The following is a 15,172-nucleotide window of genomic DNA, read 5'->3' on the forward strand; positions in this document are numbered from 1 at the left end:
AAAACGCTCCTGGTTTTATTTATTATTTATTATTATTTTTGTTACATTTGTACCCTGCGCTTTCCCACTCATGGCAGGCTCAATGCGGCTTACATGGGGCAATGGAGGGTTAAGTGACTTGCCCAGAGTCACAAGGAGCTGCCTGTGCCTGAAGTGGGAATCCAACTCAGTTCCCCAGGACCAAAGTCCACCACCCTAACCACTAGGCCACTAGAAGTCGGCCCTTGCAGATCACCAATGTGGCCGCGCAGGCTTCTGCTTCTGTACGTGCAGGACGTCAGTCTCACAGAAACAGAAGCCTGCGCAGCCTTCTACATGGAATGTTGCTAGTGAAATAGCAACATTCCATGTAGAATCTCCAATAGTAGCAACATTCCATGTAGAATCTCCAATAGTATCTATTTTATTTTTGTTACATTTGTACCCTGCGCTTTCCCACTCATGGCAGGCTCAATGCGGCTTACATGGGGCAATGGAGGGTTAAGTGACTTGCCCAGAGTCACAAGGAGCTGCCTGTGCCGGGAATCGAACTCAGTTCCTCAGTTCCCCAGGACCAAAGTCCACCACCCTAACCTCTAGGCCACTCCTCCACTCCCTGTTTGTTTGTCTTAGATTGTAAGTTCTGTTGAACAGGGACTGTCTCTTTTGTGTCTGGACACAGCTCTCTTACATTGAAACACTATAGAAATTAGTAGTTATAGAAGTAATAGGATGGCAACTCTGAAACCTAAGGAAATTATTCTTGTCAGAATGCTTCTTACGCAAAGTAGGTAACAATCAACTCTCCTGTTAAATAAATAATACAGAGGTCCAGAAAATTCATATAACTCTAATTACTAGAGTTAGTGATCCAAGAAATTTATCCAAAAAGAAAAAAAATTCATGCAACTTGCTCTTCCAGAAATCTTTCAAAATAAATGTGTATCAAAGTGCTCTGAAGAATAAAGATAATCCTCTTTAAATTTTGCCTCAGAGTGGCTACTGATGGGGCAGGAGTAGCCCCCATACAATTCCATGATGATGAAAAATCTGACTGACAAACCCTGGGGTCCCGCAGGGGTCTGTGCTGGGACCGCTGCTTTTTAACATATTTATAAATGACCTAGATATGGGAGTAACGAGTGAAGTAATTAAATTAGCAGATGACACAAAATTATTCAGGGTGGTCAAGTCGCAGGAGGAGTGTGAAAGGTTACAGGAGGACCTCGTGAGAGTGGGGGATTGGGTGTCCAAGTGACAGATGAAGTTCAATGTTGACAAGTGCAAAGTGATGCATGTGGGTAAGAGGAACCCGAATTACAGCTGTGTCATGCAAGGTTCCGTGTTAGGAGTCACGGACCTAGAAAGGGATCTGGGAGTCATCGTGGATAAGACGTTAAAAACTTCTGCTTAGTGTGCTGCGGCGGCTAAGAAAGCGCACAGAATGTTGAGTATTATTAGGAAAGGGATGGAAAACAAACACGAGGATGTTATAATGCTGTTGTATCGCTCCATGGTTCGACCGCACCTCGAATATTGTGTCCAATTCCGGTTGCCACGTCTCAAAAAAGATATAAAGGAATTGGAGAAGGTGCAGAGAAGGGCGACAAAAATGATAAAAGGGATGGAATGACTTCCCTATGAGGAAAGGCTGAGAAGGTTAGGGCTCTTCAGCTTGGAGAAAAGGCGGCTGAGGGGTGATATGATAGAAGTCTACAAGATAATGAGCGGAGTAGAGCGGACAGATGTGAAGCGTTTGTTTACACTTTCAAACAACAACAAAACCAGGGGACACAAGATGAAGCTAGAATGTGGTAGATTTAAAACAAATAGGAGAAAGTTTTTCTTTAGTCAGCGTGTAGTTGGACTCAGGAACTCATTGCCGGAGAATGTAGTGACAGCAGCTGGCCTTACAGAGTTTAAAGGGGGTTTGGACAGATTCCTGAGGGAAAAGTCCATTGAACATTATTAATTTTTTTTTTTTTTTTTTTTTGGGGGGGGGGGGGGTTGCCGGGTTCTTGAAGCCTGGATTGGTCGCTGTCGGAGACAGGATGCTGGGCTTGATGGACCATTGGTCTTTTCCCAGTATGGCAGTGCTTATGTGCGTAAACCAAAAACAAATAATTTTTTTAAACCAACCCAGCTAGATCAAACAAAAATGAATTGACATTCTTCTAAGAAGGGGTGTAGAACTCAAAACTTGAGGCATTATTCCCAACGTCTTTTCCTGAGAGATTCACATATTCACAACGACATTGCTCCAGACTAAATCTCCCACCTTCCTCCCTTCCACATCACCTATCTTTACCTACTTATTCCTTTTATTACTGTTATATTGTTCTTCCCATTACTATGTAAGCCGCATTGCGCCTGCTTTGAGTGGGAAAGCGCGGGATACAAATGCAATAAATAAATATAATGGAATGATACAAGCTGAAGTGTCCTAGCAATATCCAGCAGTTTGGTCAACGATCGTATTGTATGAGAGGTATAAAATAGCGTGCCAACTTAGCCAATGGTTTGTAAAAAAAAATATCCACAACTGTAGATAAAGGCTTTAGCATTGATCCATGAGTGCACACGATTGGTTCTGCAGGATTTCTTAAATCCTTATGTCTGTTCAATTCTGGTGGCCGCATCTCAAAAAAGATATAGTAGAATTAGAAAAGGTACAGAGAAGGGTGACAAATGATAAAGGGAATGGGATGACTTCCCTAAGAGGAAAGGCTGAAGCGTCTAGGGCTTTTCAGCGTGAAGAAAAGACGGCTGAGGGGAGATATGATAGAGGTCTATAAAATAACGAGTGGAGTGGAACGGGTAGACATGAATCGTTTGTTTTCTCTTTCCAAAAAACTATAAATTAGAATCATCATTAAAAATGTTAGGGGGCATGTGATGAAGCTACAAAGTAGTAAATTGAATATGAATCGGAGAAAAGTTTTCTCACTCAACATGTAATTAAATTGTGGCATTCGTTGCCAGAGAATGTGATAAAGGCAGGTTTAAAAAAAGGTCTGAATGGCTTCCTAAAGGAAAAGTCCATAGACCATTATTAAATTGACTTGGGGAAAATCCACTGCTTATTTCTGGGATAAGCAGCATAAAAAATGTATTGAGTTTTCTGGGGTCTTGCAGGTATTTGTGACCTGGATTGGCCACTGTTGGAAAGAGGATGCTAGGCTTGATGGACCTTTGGTCTGTCCCAGTGTGGCAATATTTATGTACAGATGACAAACGGGCTTATCCGAACACACCACAGGTCAAAGATGAAGAAAAGTTGGGAAAAAGAAGAAAGTCTGCAGTAGTATGCCAACAGTCACTTTATTGAGAGATGTGTAGGTGAAGCTAGCTACAGTATAGTGCTTTCTGTATACACTATTAGAAGAGTGGGACAGGGAAACTGTGTAATGGTAGTTGTTATCAGGACTTTCTAAAACCCTGTCCCTTAAATTATACAAATCTAAGTTCTATTGCTCCTGGAACAGAGAAGCAAATGATTACAAAAATAATCTACAGGCAAATAAAGTAACTGAATATAAACAGAGGTAGTTAATGTGTGAGAGAAAAGTACAAGCTTTAAGTAACTTAGCGGAAATCAAAGACAAAGAGCTTTGTGTGCTAGGCAGGAGAACACTGTGAGCAGGCAGGTGACAAGGGATCACAGAAGTCACAAGGAAAGGGGGTGCAGAGAGCAGGGGAACCCCAGCAGGGCAGATTTCATACTCACCACTCCGGCATTCAGAAAGCCGGACTACCGGAGGCTGAAAGGCTAGCAGGGTTAAGGAAGAAGGGGAGGAAATACCATTCCCAGAATCCCTCTCTTCCCCACCTGGCTGTGCAGGAGTTAGGGGAGGAGATAGAAGATTGGGAAATGGTTTCTGAGGAAGGTAATGAGGGCCAGCTGGAGAGGTTGGGGGCGGGGGAAGCTGGGGATGAGGTTAAAATGGAGGTTGCTGAAGGACTAGGGGAGGAGCCGATGGAGATTGGGGCTTTGGCCCAAACAGGAAGGGTATTGTGAGGGAGTGGCTGGCAGCTCCTTGGAGACAGTGGTGGAAGACCGGAGGAGAGAGGCTCAGGCACTGGGGGAGGTCTCTGCTAAAGAGGGGACAGGTGCTGGCCTCAGGAAGAGACAGGAGCTGAGTACAATTCAAACCCCAGCATGAACAAGGTGGGAGAAGTGCTGTTTATCTGTGCTGTTAGATGAAGAATGAAAAGCTGTATAAACTGTTTGATACTGGAAAGTGCTGGGGCTACACAAGACAGAGCTGCTGGGTTTCCTTTCTGGATATGCTCTGTTCCCAAGAGAAGTAATTTTGGTTAAAAGGAGTGAAGTTACATGGACATTACATTCTGGAAAGTCTGGACAAACCCAGCCCCCAGAATGTCTGAACCAGATGTCCCTGTAATAAGACAGTCACAAACAAAAGGAAAAATACTGTATTGAAAAGAGGGCACCAAAAAATATAGAAGAGTAGAGCAACAAAACTTCTCACAGCTGATGTTCAAACCAAAAATTAATTCAGAATTCTTCTAAAAACATGGAACACGACCCGACACAACTTGTGTTTCGGCCCAGTCGGCCTGCATCAGGGGCCGTTCCAACTGATTAGTCAACACGGGTATAGCGATGAACTATATCTTCTCAAGCTTGCAGGTCTTCTAGCCAGGAGCTCCGCATCCTTCGATCTCTCAACAGAGAGACGCGTCTGGTCTTGTTCCATGTTTTTAGAAGAATTCTGAATGCATTTGTGGTTTGAACATCAGCTGTGAGAAGTCCCTGTAATAAGTACATGATGCCCGATTGTTCCAGTCCAGCGGGCACAAGCTTTGTAGTGATGCGGTAGCTAGATGGTTGCAGAAGCAATTCTGTGTTGCAATGCAAAGTGGGTGAAAGGTCACCCTGCATTAAACCAGTGTCCAGAAGTATCAAATGCAGAAAGACGCAATTAGGCTCTGTATTTCTGTTATAGGCAGGGCCTAGATCCTTACAGACAGCTGTCCCAGCTTTTCTTTATCCTTACCACTGGCATAGCTAGGACTGGATGTTAAAAGGGCCTGTGAGGGATTTCTCCTTAACACTCCCACACAATGTCAGAGCCACCTTAAAACTCAGTTTTGCCCGGGGGGGGGGGGGGGGGGACCTGTGACAGGAGGAGCAGAGCCAGGGGCAAGGAGGTTAGATTGAGAACAGGAGACAGTAGCCCATTATATGGGATGAAGCCAGTAGGTGGAGCTTTCTGGCAGTGGATTGAGAAGAGATTTCCAGCACACTGGTTCACCCAAAATAATAGCAAATTCTGTTGAAAACAGTAGTAAAGGATTATTAGACATAAGTCAAAAGCTGTTCTAATTGGATAAGCAGTTCCTTAAAAGATGGAGGACAAAAGATTTTTTTTAAACTTATTTGACAGCTTTTTAATTTATTTGAAAGGTTCCAATATCTAGATACTAGTAAAAAAGCCCCGTTTCTGATGCAAATGAAACGGGGGCTAGCAATGTTTTCTTCTGTGTGCATGTGGGAGTGTGTGTGTCCCTGCCCTCTGGCCTCTCTCCCCTCCCCCCTCTGAGTCCTTCAGTGTTACAGAGCCAGCGATTTGATTTCCTGCTCTGCTGTTTTCCTTCACTGACTGTGTTACAGAGAGGGCGGGGCAGACACTCATAGGGAAACCGGATATCTCGCCCCCTTCACACTTCCGGCTGGAGGCTTCATAGAACGTTGGTTTTGCCTTTTATATAGAGAGATAAACATCATGAAATAAAAACTGAGTATCACTAAAACAGCTTCAAACACTATTGTCGCTGGTGGAAACAGCACTAATAAAGGCTGTATTTTGTGCTCATTTTTCTACACTGTTCTATACAATACAGTAATGCATGGCCAAATTTCAGTGAGGATATCCTCTTTACTGATGGCTTCATCTTAACTGTTGTTGTAATCTGAATTGGGAAACCTGATGTTATAAAGATTGAAAGTAAAATTAAACTCTCCTTTCAATGGAGCACATGCAATCACATCTTCACCTCAGTGATGTGAAGATACTCAGCTCTTGTGTTTTATTTCATTACTAGAGAAAAAGGCCCGTTTCTGTTAGAAATGAAACTGGTGCTAGCACATTTGTTTGTCTCTGTGCACGATTGTCTTCTCTCCCCTGCCCCCCCTCCAGCCACCCAGACCCAGCGATTGTGTTCTCTCCCCTGTCCCCCCTCTCCAGCCACCCATCCATACCCAGCAATTGTGTTCCCTCCCCTGCCCCCCCTCTCCAGCCACCCATCCATACCCATCGATTGTGTTCTCTCTCCTGCCCCCCCAGCCACCCATCCATACCCAGCGATTGTGTTCCCTCCCCTGCCCCCCCTCTCCAGCCACCCATCCATACCCATCGATTGTGTTCTCTCCCCTGGGTTCTCTCAGCTGGGGGCCCCCAACCATCCATACCCAGCGATTGTCTTCTCTCCCCTGCCCCCCTCAGCCATCCATACCCAGAGATTGTCTCCCCTCCCGCCACCCATACCCAGCGATTGTCTTCTCTCCCCCTCCAGCCACACATACCCAGCGATTGTCTTCTCTCCCCTGCCCCCCCCCTCCAGCCACCCATACCCAGCGATTGTCTTCTCTCCCCTGCCCCCCCCTCCAGCCACCCATACCCAGCGATTGTCTTCTCTCCCCTGCCCCCCCTCCAGCCACCCATACCCAGCGATTGTCTTCTCTCCCCTGCCCCCCTCCAGCCATCCATACCCAGCGATTGTCTTCTCTCCCCTGCCCCCCTCCAGCCATCCATACCCAGCGATTGTCTCCCCTCCCGCCACCCATACCCAGCGATTGTCTTCTCTCCCCCTCTAGCCACACATACCCAGCGATTGTCTTCTCTCCCCTGCCCCCCCTCCAGCCACCCATACCCAGCGATTGTGTTCTCTCCCCTGTCCCCCCTCTGTAGCCACCCATCCATACCTAGCAATTGTGTTCTCTCCCCGCCCCCCCCCCCCTCCATCCACCCATCCATACCCAGCGATTGTGTTCTCTCCCCTGCCCCCCTCTAACCACCCATACCCAGCGATTGTCTTCTCTCCCCTGTCCCCCCTCTCCAGCCACCCATCCATACCCAGTGATTGTCTTCTCTCCCCTGCCCCCCTCCAGCCATCCATACCCAGCGATTGTCTTCTCTCCCCCTCTAGCCACACATACCCAGCGATTGTCTTCTCTCCCCTGCCCCCCCTCCAGCCACCCATACCCAGCGATTGTCTTCTCTCCCCTGTCCCCCCTCTGTAGCCACCCATCCATACCTAGCAATTGTGTTCTCTCCCCTGCCCCCCCTCTAACCACCCATACCCAGCGATTGTGTTCTCTCCCCTGTCCCTCCTCTCCAGCCACCCATCCATACCCAGCGATTGTGTTCTCTCCCCTGCCCCCCCTCCAGCCACCCATACCCAGCGATCGTCTTCTCTCCCCCTCCAGCCACACATACCCAGCGATTGTCTTCTCTCCCCTGCCCCCCCCTCCAGCCACCCTGGTTGTTCAGTGGATTCTTCGGGGCAGGCAGGAAAGATCCCCAGTCTTTCCTGCCCACTGCCGGCGCTGACTCTCCCGCGGCGCTACTGCATTGCTCTTCAAAATGGCCACTGAGACTCTCGGCGGCGATTTTTAAAGAGCGATCCGGCAGCGGGGGAGGGTCAGCACGGGCAGGCAAGACTGGGGATCTTTCCTGCCTGCCCTGAAGAATCCCGTACACTGTGCAGCACTGTTGGGAAGATGAAGCGAGAGAGAGGTACCAAAACCACGGGTAGGTGGGTGAAGGAAGCAATGTCGATCCTGCAGATTGGGGGAGAAGGAACCGAGCCATCACTTCAATCCGTTCAGAACTCTGCTGCGCGTCTTATCTTCCGTCTAGACCGATATGCTCATATCACTCCTCTCCTCAAGTCACTTCACTGGCTTCCGATCAGGTACCGCATACAATTCAAGCTTCTCCTATTAACCTACAAATGCACTCGATCTGCAGCCCCTCATTACCTCTCTGCCCTCATCTCCCCTTACGTTCCAACCCGAAACCTCCGCTCACAGGACAAATCCCTCCTCTCGGCACCCTTCTCCACCACCGCCAACTCCAGGCTCCGCCCTTTCTGCCTCGCCTCACCCTATGCTTGGAATAAACTCCCTGAGCCCATACGCCAAGCCCCCTCCCTGCCCATCTTCAAATCCTTGCTCAAAGCCCACTTCTTCAATGTCACCTTTGGCACCTAACCTTTTACCTTTACTCAGGTAATCTAGACTACCCTTTTTGACATTTCGTCCTTTAGATTGACGACAAGAGAGATTTGTCCAGTGAGCGGAGTTCACGGGGAGGAATGTAGGGAGAGATGAGAGTGGAGAGGTAATGCAGAGTAGATGCATTTAAAGGTCAGTACGAGAAGTTTAAACTGAATGCGGAAGCGGAAAAGGGAGCCTGTGAAGTGACTTGAGGAGTGGGCTAGTGTGGGTATAAGGATTCTGGAGGAAAATAAGTCGTGCCACAGAATTTTGGACAGATTGGAGAGGAGAGAGATGGCTGAGCGGAAGACCTGTGAGAAGTAAATTGCAATAGTCCAAGCGAGAGGTGACAAGGGTATGGATAAGGGTTCTGGCAGCATATTCAGAAAGGAAGGGGTAAATTTTGCTAATATTGTAGATAAAGAAACGACAGGTTTTGGCGATCTGTTGAATATGCGCAGAGAAGGAGAGAGAGGCATCAAAGATGACTCCAAGGTTACGAGCCGAGGAGTCAGGGAGGATGTGAGAGCTGTTAACAGAGAGAGAGAAAGGGGGAAGAGGGGAGGTGGCTTAAGCAAGTAGGTGAGCAACAATACTGTTAACATGCTGTACCTTCTTGGGAGAGGAGGGGGTCATAGCTGTGGGATGAATGGGAGGGAATACTTCTACAAATACTTTACTGGGATTGGGGTTTCTTGTTTTTGCGTTTCAGGGGTATCTTGCCTGGTTCCGCTCTATTTGCGGAAGAAGACGTGACAGGAGAGAGACAGCTCTGAGCTGTGATCCTGGGTGGTCTCATGTAGTCCTGTGTGCTTTGAAGGGACTGATGTTTTACGTTATTGGTAAGTGACAGAACTGCATAATACTGTCTCCTGCTGTAGGACTAAACTAGATCCTGCAGTGCCTGTTAGATTCTATCTGTTAATGCTGTGGTACAAAGCTTTTAAAACTAATTGGAAAAGACTATGGTGATTAGTTGTTAAAATTTGCTTTTTATATTTTTATTTTGCCTAACACTAACCTACAGTTCCTCCTTTAAACCCCAAGTTCCCAAAGCACAAAGCAAAGTAGCGGTCACTTACCAAAGAAATGTCCTCTTCTCTCAGAACTTCTCAGAAAGAAAGTTCAGTGGGACCTTTCCTCTTTATATAGTTTTGAATCTAAGGGGCCTCTTTTAAACAGGCTCTTTGCAGCTGACTCAGCAACTTATGCAAGTATTCTACTTCCCCACACCTTAGTTAACACTTAATTGAGGTCATTGGATGAGCTACCTCTCCAGCAGTCAAGGAACAGAAAATAACTGCCTTTTAGAACAATTGGCACTTAATTGAGGTCATTGGATGAGCTACCTCTCCAGCAGCCAAGGAACAGAAAATAACTGCCTTTTAGAACAAGAGTTTTTAGCTGTTTCTACTTCTAGGAAAGGTTTCAGTTTAAAACTATGGGAAAAATGATTTAATATGTAGTAGGATGGATAAGTGTTACTGAGTTCCCTCTCTGTCTCTCTTTCTAGGTGGTATCTCAGTGTCTGTAGTTGCATTGTTTATCACAATTAAGTTCCTATTTGAGTTTGCCGCACGAGTTGTCAGCTTTCTTCAAAATGAGGACCGGGATCACCGAGGAGAGCGAACAATTTATGACTACGTGCGGGGAAATTACTTGGATCCCCGGTCCTGCAAAATCTCCTGGGACTGGAAGGAGCCTTGTGAAGTGGGTCACACCATGGCCTTCCGCGTGCATGTAAGGACTGCTTTGTAGTACATCTTGTCTTCCCCCAGGGAAGGGAAATCTCGCCTCGCTTATCAGACTGTAATGAATAGATTGTTCTTTTGCATATGGACATTTGCATCTCAGCCCAGTCTCATCTTTTATTGCACATGTCAATCATAACTTGAAACAGGAAACCCTGTGGGCAGCCTGAGTATGAGGGCAGGGGTTTCTTCAGGTCATTTGTGAAGAATCTGTAAGTGGCAGATGGAATCCCACAGTGATTATTCCACATTTCTTGTAGCTTCTGTTGAAGTCATACTCTATCTTAGTACACGATCAGTCGGCAGTGGTGTTATACATCACCAGTTCCCATGTCATGTGCCACACACTACGTGCAACAGTTTATTTAAAATTTTTTAATCAAATGTGAGGAGACCGAATAAATGATCTGTCATACATAGTAACATAGTAGATGATGGCAGAAAAAGACCGGCACGGTCCATCCAGTCTGCCCAACTACTACTACTACTATTTAGCATTTCTATAGCGCTACAAGGCATACGCAGCGCTGCACAAACATAGAAGAAAGACAGTCCCTGCTCAAAGAGCTTACAATCTAATAGACAAAAAATAAATAAAGTAAGCAAATCGAATCAATTAATGTGAACGGGAAGGAAGAGAGGAGGGTAGGTGGAGGCGAGTGGTTACAAGTGGTTACGAGTAATGTTAAAGAGGTGGGCTTTCAGTCTAGATTTAAAGGTGGCCAAGGATGGGGCAAGACGTAGGGGCTCAGGAAGTTTATTCCAGGCGTAGGGTGCAGCGAGACAGAAGGCGCGAAGTCTGGAGTTGGCAGTAGTGGAGAAGGGAACAGATAAGACAAACTCATATGTGCTAGTTTTTGTGTATATCTTACCTTGATTTGTAACTGACATTTTCAGGGCACAGACCGTGTAAGTCTGCCCAGCACTATCCCTGCCTCCCACCACCAGCTCTGGCACAGACCGTATAAGTCTGGCCAGCACTATCCCCGAATCCCAACCACCAGCCCTGCCTCCCACCACCAGCCCTGCCACCCAATCTTGGCTAAGGTCCTGAGGATCCATTTCTTCTGAACAGGATTCCTTTATGTTTATCCCTCGCATGTTTGAATTCCGTTACTGTTTTCCTCTCCACCACCTCCCGCGGGAGGGCTTTCCTGATTAGCCCAGAGTGCACTACAGAATGAAGGCATGCAGTCATATATGGTTCCTAGGCTGGAAGTCTATATATGCTGTATCTTGCCTACAAATGTAGATAATAGTTACATATTTTTAAGTCAGTAATAAGAAATTTGTTCCTTTATTATTAGCCTGTAAACTGCTTTGATTTACGAGCCTAGTAAAGGCAGTATAGCGAGTAACCAATAAGTAATCAAAACTGGTAATTAAATTTTGTATTGTTCCACCGGATCAATCAAGACAATCTGACTAAGACATTAACAGTTGTTTGCAGAAAGTGGTGTAGATACAGAACATCTGTCTTCCTGTGCAGATCTAACTTTGTTTCCTCTATGCCACCCTAGTTATTATTATTGTAAACCGTCATGAAGACCTTGCCGTTGGCGATATATCATAGTAACATACTCTATAATGGCAGATAAAGACCCGTTTGATTCATCTACTCTGCCCAATAAAATGGCCAGAGCTACACTTGCATCTCCATGCGGGTTACGCTCAGCCGTGATCATATACTAACATAAGATCTTCACTTCGTCCTTCCAGTACTCCTGTGCCAAGAATTGGAATGGTTTGCCGAAATGCTTAAAGCTGCAAAATGATCACCAGCTGTTCAAGAGGCTGCTGAAAACCCACCTATTTGGACTGGTCTACTCCCCCCACTCTCTTACCAATCAATAGTCCCACTTTCTTACCCCTGCATCTGTTATGCCCCCTTCCCCTGCCTTGCCTATTCTTGTCTCTTACCATTTTCTCTTATTGCATTGTCATTTTTAATTCTCCTTTGTAAGCCACATTGTGCCTGCGTGTGTGGGAAAATGTGGGGTAGAAATCAAACATATAAATGGCAAGTGACCGACTCACCTGCAAATGCACAATAGAGACTTCCCTCTATGTCCCGCCCTCGCGTCAAGACATGATGACGTCAGAGGATGGAACAGAGAGGGAAATGGAGTCGGACTGTCGGATGCTGCCGCTGGAGCCTGGAAACGAACATCGCGCGCACCAACCTCCACCCCTCCCCATCCCCGCCGCCGCTTCCGCCCCCCTCCGTATCGGGCCCCCTGCACTGACCTGACAGCGCCTTTCACCTCCGTGTGGAAGCGCTGCAAGCAGCAGCAGAGCGATCTGCTGCTGCCTGCTGCGCTTTCACATGGAGGTGAGAGGCGCTGTCAAAACAGTGCAGGGGGCCCGGCACGGAGGGGGGAGGGAGCGGCGGCGAGGAGGGTAGCTGGAAATCTCATCTGTTTTAACTGGCTCAACGGCTAGTGTACTATAAATAAATTAACGAACAAACAGGGCAGTCACACAAACGTGGAAGTTTAGTTCATTTTTTCAGGGACAATGCCTAGTGCTGGATGTAGATCCTATGAAATGCTGCTTACGTCTTCAGCTTGGGTGGAAAAATAAAAATATGAGGAACATACCTGGGTATTTATTCAGAAAGACTACTTGTACAGCACAGAGTTTGTTTCTTCTCATTGCTGTTCTGGGATTTGATCTGAGTGTTTAAATTGTTTGAGTGAAAATTAAGGAAGTCTAATGAGGCAAGAGAAAAATGTATCAGAAAATGTTGTAAGTTTTAGTATTTTGTTTTTGGTAATCTAACATCAGACAATATCTAAGACTTACTGGTTTAATCTACAGGGTATGTATGCAGTGCCAATGCAAATCTGTGTCCTTTGGAATGGTTAAGTATGTAGAAGTATTGAATGACATTCACTTTCTTTCCACTGTACAGTTATTCTGTAAGAATGGGCAGCCATTCCCTGCTCAGCGTCCTATGGGTCTACAAGTTCATGTCTCTCATGTTGAGTTAACGCTGGATGTTCCAGTAACTCAAGAAGTAGTTCAAGACCTCAATTCCAACGTGGTCAAAGTGGCATTCACTGTGCGCAGAGCCGGGTGCTATGAAATCACCATCAAGCTTGGCGGCCTTAATGTGGCCTACAGCCCGTACTACAAAACCTTCCAGCCAGGTCAGTACATGACTGCACAGTTGGACATCCTCTCATCTAGTTAGGTGTATTCAACAAGTCTAGAGTTCTCAAGTAGAATTACTTTCTGTATATTAGGACATTTTCCTTAGGTGTTGTCCTTGAGTTTCTGTTGTGACCCTTTATTTTTCAGGAATGGTTGTTCCTTCCAAGACCAAGATTATGTGTCATTTTTCCACACTTGTGCTGATATGTGGACAGCAGCACACCTTTCAAATCATCCCAAGAGATGAATATGACAATCCCACCAGTAACTCTTTGTCCCCAGTTGATGAGGAAAATTATGGTGTGGACATCCATGAGGTGAGATCATTCTGCCCTAAGTGTTTATGTATGTGGTGACCTATGGCCAAAACGTTTAGTTATTTCATAGAGATGAAAAAATATTTTTAAAACCTGAGCACCAGCAGATTTCTGATTCCTTTGTGCCCAGTGGCAGCGAGGAGCTGCCCAGACTGTGATGCCAGCTTCTTCTTGAGTCTTGGGCGCAAGAGACAGCTCTGGCCATGGATCTGGCTCTTCTATGTGACCCAGAAGTCATTCTGCTCGGGGAAGAGTCTGAGCAGCCAGGGGCAGCTCCTTTCTAACCCTGGGCAGTTAGGTGCATTGCATTAAATTCCATCATCTGAGTGCCTGGAAATGTTTTTAGTCATTTTGTGTTCTTCTCAAACTATGTTCCATCCAGAATACAGAAAATGTAATTATTATTCACCCCTGTACGTGTATAAGTCTAATTTTTTATGACAACAGTTTTGAAGTTTTATGTTCTGCGAGACCAAGACTTGATTTTAAAGAATGTTAGCTTCCAATTGAATTAGAGGGTTATGATAGTTGTAGTTTACCTAAATTTAGCAAAATGTTTTGATACTGAACCATATGAAAGACTAATTTTCAAATTATGATTGATGGGGTTAAAGGAGAACATTTGTGATTAGGTTAAAAACAGCTATGCAATCAATTGCACATTCTTAAATTGGAATGAGATGAGGGTCTTATGGGGCTTTGCTCTCCAAGCTTTTCCATGTAAAGGGCTGCAAAGTGGACACGAGAGAGCTCCGGGGGCCACCAAAATGTTTTGGCTTACATATGTAATTTTAAATACTAATTTTGATTTCTTATCGTCTGCTCCAGACCATTCCCAATGAGTGGGTAATATGCACTCCTACCAGCAGAGGGAGACTGAGAACTATTGAGTAGTAGTGATCCCTGTATAAGGGGCTGTGCAACCCTGACCTGCTCCGTATTTCTCAGTCTCCCAGCAGAGGTAGGTGAGTCTGTGCAGCCCTGCTCTTTTTTATTTGGGTGTGCTATTTTGCCTGCATTAAAAAAAAAAAAAAAAGGATTATAAGGGTTTTGTCCTGGAGCAGACTTGTTGTCTCTTTGCTGCTGGTCAAAAAATAAAAGAACTCTCTCTCTCTCTCTGGCCTTGGGCTTGGGTCCCTGCGCCTTTGGGGGTGTATACTCCGGTCTCTGGGTCCCTCCTTCCCCTCCTTTTCTCCCCCGTTGGTAAGTGGTGTTCCTCGGCCTTCTCCCCCACTTGCCTGGCAGAAGTTCCTTGAGGCGGACCTGTGGTTGAAACAGAGCACCGCCAGTACTTTGAAACCCCCCCCCCCCCCAAAAAAAAAAAAAAAAACCAAAGAGACAGGACAGGGGCCGGTTGCAGCAGGGGAGCATCTCTTGCAGTGGGAAGCTTTTGGCTGGATACCGCTGTGGTACGGCGTGGTATGGCCTCCCAGGCAGAGAAGGCACATCGATGTGCAGCCTGTTCCGCTCAGCGGGTAGTCTCTGTGCACAGCAGTCTTTGCCGTGTGTGCAAGGAGGTGGAGCTGGCAACGGGCGCTGACTTGGAATTGGGTGTCTTAGTGGCGGGGGAGGTGCTGGAAAGGCCCCCCTCCCCCCGTCAGAGTAAGGAGGCTACTCTTAGTGAGACTGCAGTCCCAGCATGTGGCGCGATGCCGTTTTGGCGAGAATGTCCGTTATGTTGAGTCCGAGTGCTGCAGGGCTGGACTCGGGAGAGGGACTGCCGC

General features: G+C 46.4%; 1 protein-coding gene across 6 annotated transcripts in view; it reads left to right on the forward strand.

Moving 5' to 3' along the window:
* Positions 1 to 15,172, forward strand: part of AREL1 (apoptosis resistant E3 ubiquitin protein ligase 1) — a 158,358-nt gene that overhangs the window by 18,226 nt on the left and 124,960 nt on the right. For 5 of the 6 annotated variants that reach the window (XM_030213862.1, XM_030213865.1, XM_030213867.1 and 2 more), the window contains 4 exons: positions 8,937 to 9,066; positions 9,738 to 9,964; positions 12,890 to 13,127; positions 13,279 to 13,448. In XM_030213862.1, coding sequence (XP_030069722.1) covers positions 8,937 to 9,066; positions 9,738 to 9,964; positions 12,890 to 13,127; positions 13,279 to 13,448 — 765 coding nt within the window. Of the gene's footprint in view, positions 1 to 4,097; positions 4,148 to 8,936; positions 9,067 to 9,737; positions 9,965 to 12,889; positions 13,128 to 13,278; positions 13,449 to 15,172 lie in introns of those variants that run through there. The other variant, XM_030213864.1, reaches the window with a different exon arrangement.

This window comes from Microcaecilia unicolor, chromosome 9 (genome assembly GCF_901765095.1).
Source record: "Microcaecilia unicolor chromosome 9, aMicUni1.1, whole genome shotgun sequence".
Taxonomy (NCBI): domain Eukaryota; kingdom Metazoa; phylum Chordata; class Amphibia; order Gymnophiona; family Siphonopidae; genus Microcaecilia; species Microcaecilia unicolor.